Below are 18,756 nucleotides of genomic sequence, written 5' to 3'. Positions count from 1 at the left end.
CCTTTAAAGACAAAGTGTGAATGATAGCTACAAAAAGAAATAGATTTAGATTGTATCATAAAATCAGATATGAAAAAGCATATATCTACATACAGAAGATGATGCAGGTCGCTTCTCTGCTGTATTTACCTTTATAACGGGTGGATCGGCTTCTCTGATACTGTATCTTCTTCACAACGCTAGTGGCCATGATCTGTTGCACAACTAACCAACCAATTTAAATAGGGGTGACATCTTCTTTTTGTTAGCTGCCTGGTTAATTATTGTGGACAATGACATGGCTACGTGACCCCACTACGACATGATGGCAGTAAATTAGTCCATTTGAAGCCCTTCTACCGTGCCACCTACCGGAGATTTATCAAGAACCGACGGTCCGCAGAGGCTACGTAAGGTGTGCAGTAGGTAGGTGGACTTTCTCACCATACCATATTCTGGTGTGATGGCAAGGGAGAGGGGGGAACATTTACCTATGGCATTTAATCTTAAGCAGAAAAACGACCACGATATTACTACCGTTAGTGAGCTCAACAGAGTGCCCATTAGAGTGAAGCACATTTGATTCAGGGATAGAAATCTATTTATTGGTGATATGGGCATGAATTTTCCAGTGCCTGCATCAGTATAATCACATTTATGAGGAGTCTATTGATTGAAGACACGTCAAGTTCAGCATTTCTTTAGTTTCGACCTCAGCCGACCTCACGTGCACTTATTCTGATATGGTCTCGCCGGGACCTCTCTGAGGAACACTGTGAAGGACAAAACGTACTGGGAGACCTTTATCTCTACTTCACCGGAAACGGATGAAAAATGATGATGATAATGAAGATAGAGATAGAGAAGAGAGGATGTGAAGGTAGTATTTTGCATTTTGATGGATGGCCTATAGGCAAAGCGTGGAGTTATTTGTCAAAGGTAGACAAAACCCGCAGAAAGGATGAAATTAGCCTTTTTTAAAAATATTTATTGTATTTTAAACAAACAGAAATAACAGAAGAATACATAATGACAATAGAGATGGAGACAATAACTGAGACAAAACATAAACATAAACCACGGATCCAAAAATAGATAACAATACTACAGCGGGAAGAAAATAATACCAACCAAATAAACTAATACAGCAGTATAAGGTAGTATCGTTTACATAAGAAAAGTAACATCAGTGTAAATTAATGGTAAATTTGTATACAAGAATAATCTCAAATAAAGTACAGACACATAAGAAACCATCAATACAACACTTCGCTTTAAATATTAGTGAAAATAATCGAATAATGCAAAACCACAAGAGTAACAAAAGACAAAAAGAAAATAGAGGGGTTTAAGAAATGATGTGAAGTATTTCTCCCCATTTACTGTAGTGAACTGCCAATTTGTTCTTTCTGGAAGCTATTATAAATTCCAATTTGTAAGAAGTCTTAATATATGAGATAAAATGGTTTAATGATAGGTGTTTTTCTTGCTGTTTGTAGATAAAAAATTTTGCCATTAATATTAGTGTATTGTTCAGCCTAGGGGAATTTACTGTTAGATCACCCAAAATTACACTTGCTAAATCTATGTGTAATGGTTCACACGATACTCGTTCGTGCCATTTCTTAACATCCCTCCAAAATTGGGAAACTCTTGGACATTCCCAAAATAAATGCAGTGTATCTTCTTGCTCAATTCCACAGTGTATGCAAATAGGGCTGTCCGAGAGTTTCCAAATATATAACATTTGAATGAATATGAAATGAGCCTTTTATACACGTACAAGAAAGAGTAATAATCATAGTATTACAATGATATGGGTATGGCTCTGAACAGTCCATGTCTGACTCCTGTCCGGTGCAGACACAAACATAACTCCTGATACATGACTAAACATACTATTGTCAGACCTGCTTCCCGTTGCATATAATACGAAATGTATTTGCAGTTATTAGGCAACATGATCATCACTGGAATCAACCCAAGAAAACACTACACATTATTCGTCAATCTTCAACAGTTTAAGAACTAAGTTTTGTTCCAAACTCACCAGGTGGAAATACCGTTTTGTTGAACTGTAGACTACATTACCGTCACATTAAACTGTAATAGATGCCCCAGCTCAACTCCCCCAGGCGCGCTTTATCTTCCGCTACCAGCTCATGAATGTAAATGAAAAAGGTGTTTAGTTCGTTGATGCCATAAATGCAACCAGATGTAACAGGTTAAAGAGTTACTTGATGAAATATGCTCAAAAGGATAGAACGTCTTGCTAGGGTTCAACCTTCGTCTTTCTTCTGTTTAAGAGTGGCTGACATGGTTCCTGGCAGTCTGCTGTAGGGTTAATGTCTGTCTCACAACTATAACCCGATAAATATAGGTTTTGCCAATAGTGGGAGGTAAAGGCTTTGTCATGTGTTTGATGGTTTTCCGTTAACTTAACGTCGGTGAAATCTCAGAAGCTGCCGTTCAGAGGGATTCGCTATACATAATACAGGTAGAATCGGACGTGTTGATGGGTGCTTTGGGAATGAAGTAATTTCAATCAGTCATAGAGGATGCCAACTGCCGCCAAAGTGATACTGACGGTGTTTTGAAGTGACGATTTTGCTGGGTGAATATTGCGTCAATATCAGAGGACGTTTATCAATCCGGCAGAAAAAGAGTTGCATAACCACAGGGGCAGCTAAATTGCCTGCAAATGAAGTAACATATGCCACCAGTCCTGAATGCCCATAACGATTACAAGCTTGGTTGATGGAGCGAAAATTGCACGACCGGCAGTTGCGGCAGCCATTTACTACGTCATCTGAGGGAATCAGCAGCCTCAATCATTGCTTGCGACATCCATGGGGCCGACCCGCCTAAACTCCAACTATTCCTCTTTCCAATACGCAACACAATTACTCTTTACAAAATGACAAAGTGCCTGCAACGACTTTTTCCATGGAGAAAATACAATTTTCATTAGTTTTTCAAAATCCCCTATTCCGATCCAAAAATCTCGACTACCTCCGACGCTGTTATGTATTATATCATTCTGCTGGTAAAAGAATGCTAGTAGTTTCGTGGCCAATGTGACCACACTAAAAAACATTAACCATGACTTTGTGAACGGTTTCCGTGATGAAGTATCTTGCCCAACCTTAACGGCATGCTAGCAACATATACGCTGGGCATTTCTATATATGGACCTCGTCCCCACACCCGAGTCCCCATGATCTCTTATCAAGAATTCGAAGTCACACGAAATCTCCGAGACGATATTTGTTTTGTCTAAGGTAAGTCTGAAGACGTACAACATGTCGTCAGATACATCCATCATGGACATTTTGCAGCCTCCGTGAGGACCGTTAAGATTGATGAGGAAGGTACAGTTCCCAGGCCGAGCTCTCCAGCAGAGTGCACCAAACAGTAACCACCGCCGCGACGCCACATTTGTATCGTTTCGATGGATTACAAAGAACATTGATAAACATGGGCTTGTAAATCCCGGCTTTGCCTGGCCGTGCCTCCCTTCTGTCGTATCTAAGGGGGTGGGGCTGGGGGGACCAAGAAGATTACTGTTGCAGCGGTTTGATGTATTAAGCTGTTTAGGACATTCGCATAGCACACACAAGAACAAGTTTCCACGCCTTTGTTTTATTGTGTTGTCAATGTCCTGGAAAAGCTTGCGATGCCACTCGTTTAGACTGCATCTCCCTGACGTCCGAGCAAGGCAAGTTTAATGGACCCCATTACCGGAGGCGAGCCCGGGTCAGGTTGGCTGCAAGGCCGAGGCAGATAGCACCCTGCTTGCACAACTCTGGCAGGTACAATATGAGTCGGTCCGTCACGTAAAGGTCAAAGATCGTCTCTAACCGGCGGCCATTTTCGGACCGTACAGTCCGATAGAAGACACTGGAGGCTTGACCTTACTCGTACAGAAATAAATCAAGGTGAAGAAATTCAGCCTCTAGAAATTACAGAACATCGGACTGTTTCTGCTAACATATGCAGTCATCTGAATCAGCGTGTTTTGCCAACTTTTTGGGGGGCAACTTTTTTGATGCAATAGTAAACAACAATTTCAGTGTACTAGAATAGAGAATGCGGATAGAAAATTCACAATCGATCCATCTGAGGCCGTTTTCTTTCCCCATTTGTCATTTACCACTACACCCGGGGGAATAGAGAGCGCTTCCGTTTTAATGCCTGCCTGGCCAATATGCGCCTGGCCCACTGCCCCCGCCAGGATGGCCATATCACGCCAGATTTGAGGACTCCCCGATCGCCAACTCGTGTTTACAAGGCTCCGCCACTTCCACATGAGTAAGCAACGTAATGGCATCTACATAATCCTGTCTAGTGACGCCGCAGGCTCTGCGATGGCCGGAGGTCCACGTGGAACTGATTTGTGAGGGGTATCACACAACAGCGACGTTGAAACTCAAGAGAAAATACGTCGAAAGGTCTCAGTGAAAATGACTACCGTTATATGTAATCTGAAATCGTGTGGAACATGAGAAATATCCCTGACAGCGCCGTCTCTGGAATATTGCTAACTGATACGTTTATGGGTTTCGCACTTCCCTCGCTGTAAACTTTTAATGGTTTCCGCAGCACGGGCGACGGTTCAGGCCTTTATATGACAAAAGGATACACTATTCCTTACATGGTCACATTTACATAAATCAATACTGTGGAAAGAACTTTCAGCTTCCACACTCAAATCGCTCAAGGCAGGCCCTACCACAATTACGGGAACGGTCGTCCATCATTCAAGGCTTGAGTTGGAGCAACAGTTGTTTGGGTATATCCACCTTAGGCCACAGCAAGTAAATTTTATGGATGGCATCCTTTATGCAGAGTGCGAAAATAATGAGATAGGGCGAAAAAAAACAAGATGGGTAAAAAAAACAAGATGGCTAAATTTTCAAAATAAACACCATAAACGCCGTAACAAGATTTGAAGACAAAACGTGGCATCACAACTAACAAGGTATTCATTCCTGTATCAAACCTAAAGAAGTGAACTAGTGTAGTAAAAGTGATACTAGTGCGGTATACTGGTATCACTTGCCAGTCATGGCTTCGATATTGGTGGCACTTTTACAACTTCTAATATCCAACAAGTTTCAGTTCTGCAACTATAGTCATGGCTATCTCCTAGTGTCACTTCTACAAGTATGATTATCAGGCTACAACACAACATGTTTACCTATTTTGGTCTACCTGATCATCCCCGAAGAGAAAAAAATTCCTGTTTTTTTTTCCTGAAATCAGGTGAAAAGTAATGAGCGCGCTGATCGATGATGTCATCCATAAAATTTACTTGCTGTAGCCTTAGCGAATTGGGCCAAACCTAATGTGTTTTTACAAATCTCCTGTGGCATCCCCCGCTCTTTGTCGGTACATTAACCGACTCGACGTACATCATTACAGGTGTAATAGTTATAGTTGAACATGTGATGCAAGTCACTGCAGATTGGTAAACATCTACATATGAGATCTACATATCTTCTCAAACACTCTGCAGTCTAGCACCTACTGGGCAGGACATAAGAATGGTTTAGTGCTGATCCCTTTAATTGCACTGCTCCTACACTGCGTCCTCTGCTTGCCTACAGGATGTATGACAAGCTTAACTTCACGTTGTTTACGCTCATGAGCGATGTCTGCAGAGGTCTCCTTTCTGCATCAAGCCGTCCTCACTACTGTCTCAAAATAATTAACAAGTCGAAGCTACAGCCTTTATCACCCTGTAATTTACTGGTCATTTGTGTGGAAACAACAACAGGCCATTTATGACCGTGGTACAAGATGTTTTGTTCGGTGACACACTGGTCTCATACAACCTAACATTGTTCATGTTCACTTCTGCACATGAAGGTTTCTTATCACACATGTATGTTTACTCAATAAAGACAGGAGTATCAACAAACACGCCATGACTATCTCTTATCAAATAAATTCTAGACAAATAATTTATGAGAAACCAAATTTTAGCCAACATATGATAACGTAATAAACATGTATTTGGGACCCTGTTAATTGCTACATCTATTCAGTTTCATTGTTTTAAAGCTGTCTGTTCCTCCATAATGGTATTGCCATACGATTGGCACGTGAAGACATCATATCCCTCCTGATATCTGCCGTAAATCGGAAAATAACGGGTCTCATATAGTGCTTACGACGAGGTAAAATGTGTTGCGGTTTTGAGATTCAACACGAGAGTGCCTATTGCACATTAGCTGGGGCATATTAATTTCTCTTTAATGCGATGTGTTTGCATGGAGCATCCGGTGTTTGGTAAGGAGGTGGGCGTTGAAAATCCGAAATTAAGTCCTATTAGTCCTTTCATGCTTGCAAATTAGAATCAGTCATCACTATTCAAATTGGATGGGGGCTCGACCAAACATAGACATCAGCCTACACTACTTCGAGTATTGTGCATAAATTCCCTGGCTATATACCCCACCATCCCCCCCATCTTAACGGCCTTGGGGAGACCATAAAGCAGACGAGTAGGAACTGTAGGGCCCTGGTCCCCGTACTGCCGTCTCCACTGATATAACGCCCTAACAATCTGCTGGGTTTATGAGGAAGTCCTCGTCAATTTGAGGCATTAAGTCGCGTCTAGCACATCACGTCGTGTGTAAACCTTGGGCAGGGGACGACAGGGGTCCACTTGTCTCATGATTTCATGCGGACGTTAAAAAAGTCGTATTAGGGGAAAGGGGGTTTCTTTGGCTATCACTGTACATTTTACGTTGGGGCTCAGGGAAGGTAGAATTTCAATCATTATCGGACAGTGGGGGGGAACTTCGCTCATATAACTTAGAACATATGTCAAAGTTCGTGTCAAAAACGTTCACATGCAAGTAATTTTTTTTTCTTGGAATACCCAAAGATTATTGTAAAATATGTAACCTTGGAGGCAAATGAGTTTGGCATTTACCTTCCAAGTTCAACTGCCAGCTGTTTCGTATGAAAGTCAGCAATATCTGCTCATAAAGATTTCCTATAGCAGATGTATTGGCACCAGGCCACCCAAGAAAATGATGAGGTATCTAGTCTATACAGCACAATAAGTGCGTCCATAGCTATAGGCTCTACATGTATCCAGAGCACTTCTCGCAGTTGCGTGCATGCTACATTCGTGTTTACATTCCAACTGGAACTTGCATGGGAAAAACATCGTTGTCAATAAACTGTCCATTCACCTACTCTTGTCAAGTTATGTGACTAATGATGTCAATTACGCGAAACTACATATTTCCTGGATAGAACATAGCATTTGAAGACGACATATCAACTCTAATAATTACTTTGGGGACAATGCAGAAAAAATCACCATACAGGAATCAATTGACCAGCTAACTATTGATTGATTAGCAAAGCATAGTTTGTGTAGTAATATTTACGCCTGCAGAAACAAGATAAGCTATTAATGGTGCAAGCGAGAGATGCTATGTTTTGTAATGCAATTAATACGTGTGACGCTACATTGTCGTCCTAAATGGTTTACTACAGCTTTCTTTTATCTCCTACTTAATGCATGAGTAGCACAGGTACTTGCGCATGCAGCTAAGGTCTCCGACTCTTAAGGATTCCGCAGTATCCAATATTAGTCATGGGAAGCGTTTAACGAAGCGTTTTATGTATTTACGTACGCACGATAACTACTGTTGAAGGAACAAAGTACAAGTAGACGTTGATCTAGACATTTCCTGGCAGCTCTTTCCGGTCAGGCAATATGCCGCACATATCGGTATGGGGACGATATAACAGGGCAGCGGGTCGAGATATGGTTCAGAAGGGTCCTCTCTACTGCTTATTACAGCTTCGAGTTGAGCAATGGATTTGACACCGGACTAGAAGCTTAGATGAATAATGCAGACCAATGAGGCACGTCCCACCTCCCTCTCACCTATAGGTCAAAAACATATCATCAGGGTAAGACTGACGCCTTTCGCTGCGTGCTTCTGGAATCCTAGTTCTAATACTGATTAAACAGCCCTAACCTTCGTGCGGGGGTACATCGGTCCTGGGTTTCCATATAGAGATTGTCGGAGTGATCATGAGTAGCATGGCGGTGGCCCACGCTAGGACGTCCGACAACATCTCCCGGTGGTTTACGGCGCCGCCAGCCCCAGTCAGAGGTCCATGGAAAATGCGGAAAGGCAAGCCGTTGCGAATCTCGGGCCACGAGGCGGGACGTTGGAGGCGAATCAGCGGAGCAAGTCAGCTGTCTGAGATTGCTGGGCGCAAGGGGGCACGGGTAAAGCCAACCTTAATTTGGACCCGTCCACATTGGGATGCGGAGAGGGGGACGTCAGTGTCACTTAATGGAAAATATTACTGCTACATATACACAATATCGGGACGCATTTCCGCAGGATATCCGCATTCCTGATAGCACTTCGTTTTTGCAAAGAAATAGGTCGAAAGATAACCATATGTAATACCAGTAATCCCAATAAGACATAGTCTGTTGTCCAATACATGCACCTGCACAAAACTGCAGCACACCACATTTAAAACCTGCCCACACCGCGTCCCCAGCCAAACCCCCCGAGTCTGTCCAATTGCACACGACTAATACGCCGCAACGATGAAATATTCAGCCGGACTCTGATTAGGGCCAAGCGGGGTTACGGGTAACTATCAATTAGACCAGGACCATTCTGTCCCGAGGCGTCGGGATTATGGTCCGGTGGGGAGATAACGCACAGAACGGAACGTGGTCAAGACCTTTAACAACAAAAGTGTGATACACAGAACACTTGGCTTAACATAGGTCCAGAAACTTAGGGTTGTTAAGATTCTTGATTTCTTTAGGCTATCGTGTGTGGATTGCCTATCAACTAGAGTGGAGGTCCCTATAATGACATCTGTTCGCTGCACCTTGTTCAAACCTTGAAAGCTTTGAAGCAGCAGTCAGGAGTTTGGCAATCTGGAACTAACAAGAAATAAATCAAAGCATGGTTAGAAATAACTACACTATAAGAGATAATGACACGTCCTATCGCTCTCTTCAAGTCTGTGCATCTCGCTAATTTCTAGGTCTTATGACTGGATTCTGCTCTTCGTGTGGTCCCACCGTCATCACTGTAATTCTGAACTTACGGGATCAATTGGGCACGACCGGATTTTGTTTAATCCTTATGTAAAGCTTGTCTCCCTGTGATTGTTAGGCCTCAGGCATGCCTTGAAGGTAGATGAGAACAGGCTGTTTAAGTCTTTTCTACTCGGCTCTTAGATAAGGCCTAATTCCCAGGATCTACCAATTACCGTCTCTGTCGCCGCACTGACACAACAAAAGTCAAGTTCTTTCGGCTGCGCAGAAAGGGAAATTCTTCATTCTGCCAGCTGCAAGTGGAGTAACTTACCACCTCACTTGATTTCATTAAAAGATATTTAGAACTGCATCCACTGAATGGGTTGGTTGGTTGTGGCGGTAGCAGATCGGAGATAGATTTGTTCGTTGCTGATGGTTCTGATGGAGAAGTTTTGGATTCTCCTTACACTTTCAGTTTCTTGACCCTAGTTGGTCTTGACGTCTCATTGTCTACAAGAAGTGTAAGAAATGACACCACATAACCACAATTGGTTGCCACGGATTAAATACTGCGAGAAAGCGTTCAAGATGATTAATGACTGATAGGGTTCAATGCGCCATACGTAACATAAGGTGAAGATTTTTGTGCGGATCTCTGATTAAGTTTTGATCGATTTCCTGATCGAGTCTGCTGCTGAATACAGCAGGCAGGTAAAAGTCGAAATCTTCAGACGGCGTCGTTCAACTTATGATTAAAGATAACGAGACGGGCGCCTTACGTTTTCCCAGCCCGTCTGAGAATTAGCCGCATGAGATTTTGAACAAGATTCCTCTATAATGATAGCAAAAGACGCCATTTAGTATCACCGGAATGTTTTTTAATCAAAATGTAAAAGCTCCGCTATGATCAACATTACTTGTGTAACGGAGAATTATACGTGTGTTTTCTTCAAGAGTCTCAATTAATTTAGTACCGGTGAGCTCAAAATTAGACCACTAACCTTCATCGACGTAGACCACTTATTCATTCGTCTAAAGCTCGATATGATAGGTACAGGAATAGATCGATGTGTAGAGACCCATGATGGTTCTTACAAGGGTGAGCCCTTACAAATTCCTTCCCTAATCATACCTGGCCATACACAGGCCCTGGACGTAGTCGGATTGGGTATACTTAAACTCTGGTCCGATATTTCGATATGTTTTGTGAGTTGATATTTCTAAGCCAGGAAATCCCTTAATCTTCCATACGTACTATTGTCCAGGAACCAGCTGTTTGTATGAGATATGGCGACCCAGTGTGGCCTAGCGGGTCTAAATCAGCTCAAAGAGACTAGATATGGCCAGATGAAGATCCCTGTTGAACTGACAGAAAAATCCGCTGTATGATCCGACAAATCGATTCAACATACCCCGAGGTCATCATTGGTTGATTAGGTACAACATGTTTTGGGGATGCCGCAAAGTTACTAAAACTGTTGAACAAAGTTGTTAAAACTTTGCTTTTGAGTAGGAGTGGACTTGTAAGAACGTCGAACCGATATATCATTGTTAGTTGGTATCCATTGTGTGTAATTTATGTCCTACCGAGACGTAAAGCAGCGCAAACGGCATGGAAAATCTATGTAAAAATCTATGTGAAATACTTTACACAAAAAAATCACCCCGGTGTGAATGAGCTGTTGTTCTCCTGGACTGCTCTATGTCTACGAAAGCTACATCATAATCCTTTTGTCACTTCTGAAGGTAACTTTGGAAAGGCACCATAAACTGTTCCGTTCATGTGTGTACATGTATGAGATATCAAGGTTGCAGCATAATGCAATATCTGGACCTACCCTCTTGCAATCTAATTTTGTTCGCGGCCAACAAAGTGGGTTCCTTATCAAGAATGTATTCGTTACTTCCGATTGGGTGCAAGGCTATGCTTCACCATCGGAGCCTGCCTGAGGCCGAGGTTCCGTGGTGCCGGGCGCCAGCCGGGCGGGGAAAGGTCGATGATGGTGACAGACTTGTAAGTCTTCAGGTCTACCAGATAGCTATATCATCGCTTATATTTATGAATGATAAAAATGTGTGTGTGTGTGTGTGTGTGTGTGAATGTAATAAGGAAGATGGCTACAACAGCACTCCTTAGCTAATTTGCATAACCGATGACGAAACTTCATAGGTCCGCTGTGCTCCATGATAGGACTTTCAAATATGTAACATCATCATGTGACATATGTCACTGAAAAGATCATCAATGCATATAAAAATGTAAATTATGCAAATGACATTCTAATCTAACATTTTTTGAATGAGAAATAAATGGACGTCAATGCAAGGAATCTCATACTTACGGCGTTTGGAGGTCTACAAAAGGTGGACGTCATAGACATAAATCGTTGCAAATTAGGGCTTCCTTGCATAATTTATGAAACAGACTACAATAGACGTCTTTGCTTAGATAGGACTTTCATATTTTGGACACCTTGTGTTGGCGAATGAGGACCTCATTTCCATCATAACTTAGAAACCTATACTACAGAAACGCCAGTTGTCAAGGTTAACATCATTTTACAAAGGCTGCCACCCCCAAAAGCACGCACTAGTCAAAGTGACATACAAAGTGGACAAGTCGTTCTGGATTTGATACACACTAGTTATCGAAAATTTGGTATCAACAAAGAAGAATAAATGTTCAAACTGATTTCACCATAAACGTTTTATAAAGACGATCCTGTGGCCGGCTTTTTTTCCACAAAATATTGCTCTCCTGACACTCGAGTAAAATCTGAATTTCCAGTGTTCCTCACCATCGACCTTTGCGTACATTGATCTCAGTGGTGAATACCATACCTTGGGAACATTGCATGGGTGTCGGTCGATAGCCCATGAACGCTACTTACCTCAAAATCCACTTGTACCCCTGGAACCAAGGCTGAAACCAAGTTACGGATCCAATCATTATGCCATTATCCTTAAACATAGTAAAATCATCTTACAATCATAGGAAGACTATTGAGATATTGGCAAGGGAAAGTTGTGGAAGGGTGCACAAACTCAATTTCCACTAAGGGTTCTTTCGAGGGACGTAAAATGATGATTGCACGTGACAGGCTGATGTTTCCTAATGACATTGTGTCTAACTACACATTATTCAGAACGCTAACATTTCAGGTCCCTGCGTGAATATGTATCACAGAGGGAACTGGTGGGCCTGCCTTTCCAGACCAACTACTGTCACAGCACAACTTAGTTTCCACAGTTGGAAGACAGAGAATTAAGTTTTGACTTAAGTCAGAGACGAATCAAACAACACGAATGGGTACAGAATTGGCAATTACGACGTTCTGCAAAAAACGTTGATTGGTGGTACACTTGAATGTCAAAGCTTTAGAAATGCACTAACACTTTTCTGATGACAAATATTGATTTTCAGAAACTGGTTATAAGACGGTGTGTGTAAAAGTATGATGAGGCACAGAGAGTAGGATAAATAAACTTTCCTGTAATCATGGCACAGCGCCGGACAAGGAAAGTTAAAAGTTAGATTGATGTGAAGCATTTATGCACTTTTCTATTAACTCCTCGACATTAAAGCTGACTCTACAGATGTAATCCGCTACAACCATCCAATACCCACTAGTTGTCCTTTAAATAAATGGTGTCCGTGGAGAGTCGCCAAGAATTCTTATACCGTCCTGGTCGTTTGAAGAATGGCGAAATTTATGAATTCCTCTTCAATTCATAGAACCATTCCATCTACTTTGACCAAATGTCTATCATCTTTGAAATAAGCGCAGCATTTTGAAAGCGGCAAGGCCCTGATTTTCTCCAGGTAAAAGTACAGTACTTTCCCCGGGCCCTTATCTGTGTGTAAAAGCGGTGTCTCTAAATTGGCGTCGCAATTTCCGTGCTCCCTGCCCTGTGTCCACGCTCTCCTTGATACGGATGATTGGCGTAACCACAGGTACAATGACAGTGTAGTTATCGTGCCACGCCATCCGGCGGAACGGCCGTACTAACGAAGAACCCTTCTCCCCTGCAGCTCCGACACGCCGACTGTGATCACGGAGCGTGCTACTTACAGCTTACCAATTTTCAGTCAGCTAAGGGCCTGGGGCGGTACCGTTAAAATTGGAACCTTTGCAAGAAGGCACGTTACTAAAAGTCCATTGACCGATTCAGGTTGCCCAAGGGCAGCCACAGTTTGAATTCACTTACGCTACAACGGTCGCAAAGACGTGAGGGTACTTCTTAGTCGAAGTAAGCCTACAGTCCTCAAGCCCTATATATCAGCATTAGGACCGCGAAGCCTGTCGGAGAGATTTAAAGAAACTACCTGCAAACTGCAAACACCTCCCTGCATGGGAAGAAAGTGATGCTCAATTCTCAGTCTGGCTGCCAAGTTCTCTAAACTTCCTTTACGTTACATAAGACCATTGGGAGCCCTTCACATCTTATCAGCCTGTATTTAGTTTGTTTTAGACTACCGACTAATTGCAAGGAAAGATACAGTGAAGTTTGGCTACACGCAAAGCGAAGTATGATAGAGGAGGATGTAGAACTGTACAATAAGACAGATCAGCTCGGCGTTACTGAAATGCATTACTATGTCTTCGTCTACTTAAAACATAAGGTTGGCGGTAAGGAATTCCAAGGAACTCCGACAAGAAAAGGAAGTTTAGAAACTTCCTGTATTTATGAATAGCTATCGAGTCTGTATGTCCTTCCAACGTCTGCATCGTCGTAATGTACTGTACTTATTTCGTATATAACTTCATAGGTTGGTTGTTCGGTTCGTTCAGCCTTACATATACACGGCGTATACTCAGCATGTGATAGAATATTCAGGAGTGGGAGTTACAGGTATACGGAGGGTTGTACTAGATGATACGTAGATAACCATTCCAGGGTGAGGCATCTGCCACAGAACAGGTGGTACTCCTTTGGGATTTGGTGTACAGGACAGTAACACTGCAAAGTTGCGCATGGTGACATTATTCTTGGATGCGGTGAACCGCAATTACCCTATCTGCCATAAATCGTGTCGAATATCGAGACTTTTCAACTCTGTCATACTCCATCAAAGTACTGGATTTCCATCAGACAGCAGGGAGACGGAACAATAAGCCCTGATTATCAGAAACAGCTGTTCCCTTCAAAACTTTCACAGCGGTCCTCTCTAACAACTCGATATTTCTCTTCCATGCCAATCATTCAAATTTTCGCCAAAGCTGTATCAAATAATCAAATTGGAAACAACAGCGACATGGCACTTGTCTGTCCGGTATCTACATCTTCTACGCCTACGTCAGATTAGAAAGGCTGCAAGGCAAAACTCCTGAAAGTCCTATTATATGCTGCGGGACCGCCAACAAAGCGCTCACTTTTTGCAGACTGCAACAGTTGGCCAATTAACCCCTTTATCTCTCCCAATAGATGAACATAAGATAGTACATAAAGCTGACTTACACTTTGAACATGATTAACATCCTGTAAAGCATCCTGTTTCATTGAGCTAAGTCCCACCGTGCGCCGTGGTGAGTACCTATCTGTGCAGCCCGCACGATTGCCTGGATCCAAGAGATAAGGTCGGAACTGATACCACACCGCTGTCGTGCGGTTCTGCAGTTTGTTTCCGAAAAATCCCAATTCAATGAAGCTGGTCTCTAACAAAGAGACACTGCTGCGAGGATCAAAGATTTCTCATAATGTACATGGAGAAAGAATATCTATACTTGAATATGCCGTTTCTTGTTCCTGTGACGGATTAAGGTAGCGAAGAGTGAATGTCACGCGGCTTCTTGCCCGCAGGCTTGTCGTTGCTGATTGTTGGTTGATTTGCAATGCTTCACTACTTCTTCAGTTCAGCGTCCCGGAATGACATTTTCGCTAACGGCTGCTCTTTTCTAAATACCATTGCACAGAAAACAGAAATAAACTTAAGGCTCATGAAACCCTGTACCATGTTGAATAACATCAAAAGTAACAAATAACGACGGCATAACTCGGCACAGTTTTATGGTCACGAAAAGATCTTCTCAAGAAGAAGTGAGTAGATTTGAGGTCTCTAGGAGCTCAATTGTCAACTATTTGAGCTGGGTAAATCAAATGGCTCTCCATATGTTGACAGGCGGGCCAAGGGAGCAGCTATCCGAGCAGTTCTCTATCAAATCTTAATTATATTTCAAATTGCACATTGGAGTCAAATGGAGTTACATAATTTCGATGCAACTCACAGCAGTTGTTATCGCTCCGGGAGTTTTGTGCTGCGGCATTACTTCCTTAAACCGTACACCTGCTGGGATATGTAATAAACAATGATTGACAACAGAGAACCAGCAACTGTAGAACAAGCCATGAGAGACCCAACTGTAATCCAATACGGCTGTTACTTTTATTAGACGAAGATTCAGATCAGTAATAAAGGGCCATTAAAAGTTTCTGATCGTTCAAATGTTCATTACCCTCTCATCCTCCTCGCATGTCGAGGATTTATTTCTATCCACAGAAGCCATGATTGGTAATTCCACCTCAGTCGTCAAACAGGGTAATCCACATTTCTTCAAACATTAATGGAAACATGGGAATGCGTATGACGTATACATAATCTGAGGAATTATGTTGTTTGCGCAATATTGGTGTTTGTTTGTTATGCGTTCTTTCAGTAAAACTGTTTATTTCATATTGATGAAAATTCCGACTATTCCAACAGTACACTCTTATCATTATGTTTTCCCCTGAATCTATGTATTCCTATATTGTGATCAGGATTTACCTAAATAAATAAACAAATAAACAATCAATCAAGAGGCTAGGCAGATGAGATTAATGAACAACCCATGGTAGGCCTCAGAGTCGTACAATTAGGCAACTGTTGGAATATTATGGGAGAAGGTTATGACATGCATTTGTTCAGTTCTGGCTGCTTCAGAGATGTGGTAAACTGTTCCTGCTGTAACGATACATTCTGCTCAACGCCGGGATGTGACCTTTATATCTTGACACGAAACAATTGAGTGTGTCTATTTGATATGATTTGATGGTTCATATGCTTCAGAGTGAGTCATCAATTTGAATTAGACAGGACAAGACACTCTAAAGCTTTAGCATGGGGTTCAATCTGGATTGGGTCTGTGTAAGATACAGAACTGTTGATTTGGGGCATTCGTGTGATAACCATGATAGGGTCTTCCAACAAGGAACATTGTCATTCACTTATGTCGGTATATCTGAAAATATCTTGCCTGCTCTTGGCCTGCTTTTAATTGATGTTTGATATAATCGGCTTATATCGGGTTGTGCTGATGAAATACCACTGTGATGCGTGACCTCTTCAGTTTTATTCAATGACGATGATGTTTAAGCTCGGCAATTTATAGCTTTTGAATAGGACATAGAAACTATCACTCAAGTAAATCAAGATACGTTGCCATGTTAATCCAACAAACTGCAACTTACGCTACAAAACCTGCCTCTACAAGTCGACTGATTCGAATTCGAGCCAATCTTGGAACATTTCATTGTTTGTAATTATAGATTTATGCTGATTTGTTTCCCACTTCAGTAACCTTTCAAACGGCAAAATTCGCCAGCTGAATATGAGCTTGGATGAACTTAAGTGGTGGTTTCCTAGCAGCATCGCCTGTCCTTTGGGTTGATTGTTTTGTTTCCTGTTTTCTGGTTGTTTAGTTAGGAACCACCTCGGCAAATATCACGACATGTCTTCCGTACCGAATTGTACAGACCCTCCACCCGGGGCCGTCCTTCCTAACCTCCATGATGTTGAGGTCAACACATTAATCACGTGCATAATGACCGGGCTATTTGAAGAGTGTTTATTCATGGCAGTATAGATAAGGTGCCAGAGATATAATGTGCTGTACAAACTTGGACATGGCGATCCTAAAATCCGGGTTGAATAGCCCTAGGTGGTGAACCGATGGAGTAACTACTCTACCGGTAGTTAATAAATGCTTCTACCCTAGAAGGCATGTCTTGGATTTTATGAAAAGCCTGAATTTATCTCTCGGTTGGCGTGGGCATCAATACAAAGATATAATACCGCCTCTGGCGTCTCCCTGGCGATTTCCCGTGCAGATAGAGAACATAAAAGTCGACGCGGTTTCTACACTGTAAATAAATCTTACTGTGAGATTCTTCCCCTGCCCGTGTTCATGGTAGTAGGCTAGTAGCTGATAAAGGCCTCCCCGCATCTATAGGAATAAAGAGTGGCGTAATGTACAGCGGTCATTCGAAAGGCGCACAGTGACAGTAAGTGTGCGTTCTGAAAGGTAGCAAAGCTCAATACCTCAGCGAGCAGTTGATGGACGTTTGGTGCCTCTTCCATGGATCTTCTGACATCTCAACAGCAAAGGTACATTTTCAACTTCTGCTCTAGCAAGGTGAAGGTGAACAACTTCAGACAGCTCAGAGACCCTTTCAGTGTAATATCAGGCTCTCCCCCAGTTCGCATCGTCACACTGTTCAATTACATGTACTAGTTTCAAAGTCCTTCTGTAGCAACCATTTCTTCCCTTGGACTGTCAAACTGGAACCCCCTCAATGACAACTGCTTCCAACCCGTATACAATCTTTAAGCCTTCAAAGCCAATGTTCAGCGCTATCTCCTATCTCAACACTTTTTTCTGCCATTCATCCTATTTAGTTAACTGCCAAGAAGTGATCAAATAGCTTTACTTAGAACAAACCTATTTTTTAATTCAATAAAATTGGTGTAATAAAACTGCAATTGCCACGAGCCTGCCGACTTGATCGACTTGTAAATACATAAAGGAAAAGTCATTCTAACATTGGCCTAACATTAGTCAACTACCGACGACAAATATACCTTTTTCAGTCCAGAATTGAAGGAGTCTTGCGATCAGTTCCGTCAGTGTCATCAGATACTAGTAATGATTTAGTACATCGTACAATATCTAATCAGGTCATAAGGTTTTTGCAGTTTGGTTTAGTGTGGTGTAGTGTGGCATAGTGTAGTGTACACGTGGTGCTATTTAGTAGTGTGGTGTACTGTGGTGAAGTGCAGTGTAGATTGCAATGCGATGCAATGTGCAGTGTACAGTGTACAGTGTACAGTGTACAGTGTACAGTGTACAGTGTACAGAGTAGACTTGTTTCAAGCAAATAAATCTCCCCTACATTGGTTGACCTTCTCAGTCTTATGTTAACGGTGTGTAAACTATCAAGCGTCACCGGGATGTGGCTATATCCCAAGGATGCCAGTGTTCTAAATGCGCATCCTAGCACATCGTTGTGGAAGTGCATCGAAACAGCACACCAAGTATTGAAAATTTGCCCACAAAGGCAGGAAATACGTAAAGAGAAAAAGAACAAATCATGATCTGATCCATCAGAGAATAATAAAAAAATCTGAGATACTTCTAATGATTTATGTTGGCACCATTGAAAACGCATTGCCTTCTGTCATGGAGAATACATGTGATCTTCTGATATCCCCATCGTATCACCATTGTTGTTTTTTTTTCATTCCACAGCCGCCTGCCAACTTTGTGGGCCCAGAAGTGTGTTTGAAGGTTACTTAAGTAGGCCAGCCGTGAAGACGACTGATTATCTTTAAATAGGTTGACCTCGCATCATCAACGCCCGGCTTATCCGCGGGATCCCCGCACGGGTCGATGGGACGGTGGCAAATCTGCAAATTGCCGAGTTAATCCCTGCGTGATGAAGCCTGCCGACCGGGTATCAGGGATGTAGTAGGA

At 42.3% G+C, this 18,756-nt stretch overlaps 1 protein-coding gene across 4 annotated transcripts in view; it reads right to left on the bottom strand.

Moving 5' to 3' along the window:
- The window catches only part of LOC118409787 (glutamate receptor 4-like), an 80,916-nt gene that overhangs the window by 25,585 nt on the left and 36,575 nt on the right, over window positions 1–18,756 (bottom strand). Inside the window, exon 1 of one of the 4 annotated variants that reach the window (XM_035811096.1) lies at window positions 7,989–8,416. The exons of the other annotated variants lie outside the window; for them this stretch is intronic. Coding sequence (XP_035666989.1) covers window positions 7,989–8,088 — 100 coding nt within the window. The 5' untranslated portion in view covers window positions 8,089–8,416. Of the gene's footprint in view, window positions 1–7,988; window positions 8,417–18,756 lie in introns of those variants that run through there. 4 annotated transcript variants of the gene reach the window in all.

The sequence above is a fragment of the Branchiostoma floridae genome, chromosome 2, assembly GCF_000003815.2.
Source record: "Branchiostoma floridae strain S238N-H82 chromosome 2, Bfl_VNyyK, whole genome shotgun sequence".
In the NCBI taxonomy this organism is placed as follows: Eukaryota; Metazoa; Chordata; class Leptocardii; order Amphioxiformes; family Branchiostomatidae; genus Branchiostoma; species Branchiostoma floridae.
The sequence above is the reverse complement of the archived record's forward strand: the minus strand, read 5'-3'. Positions and strand labels throughout refer to the sequence as shown.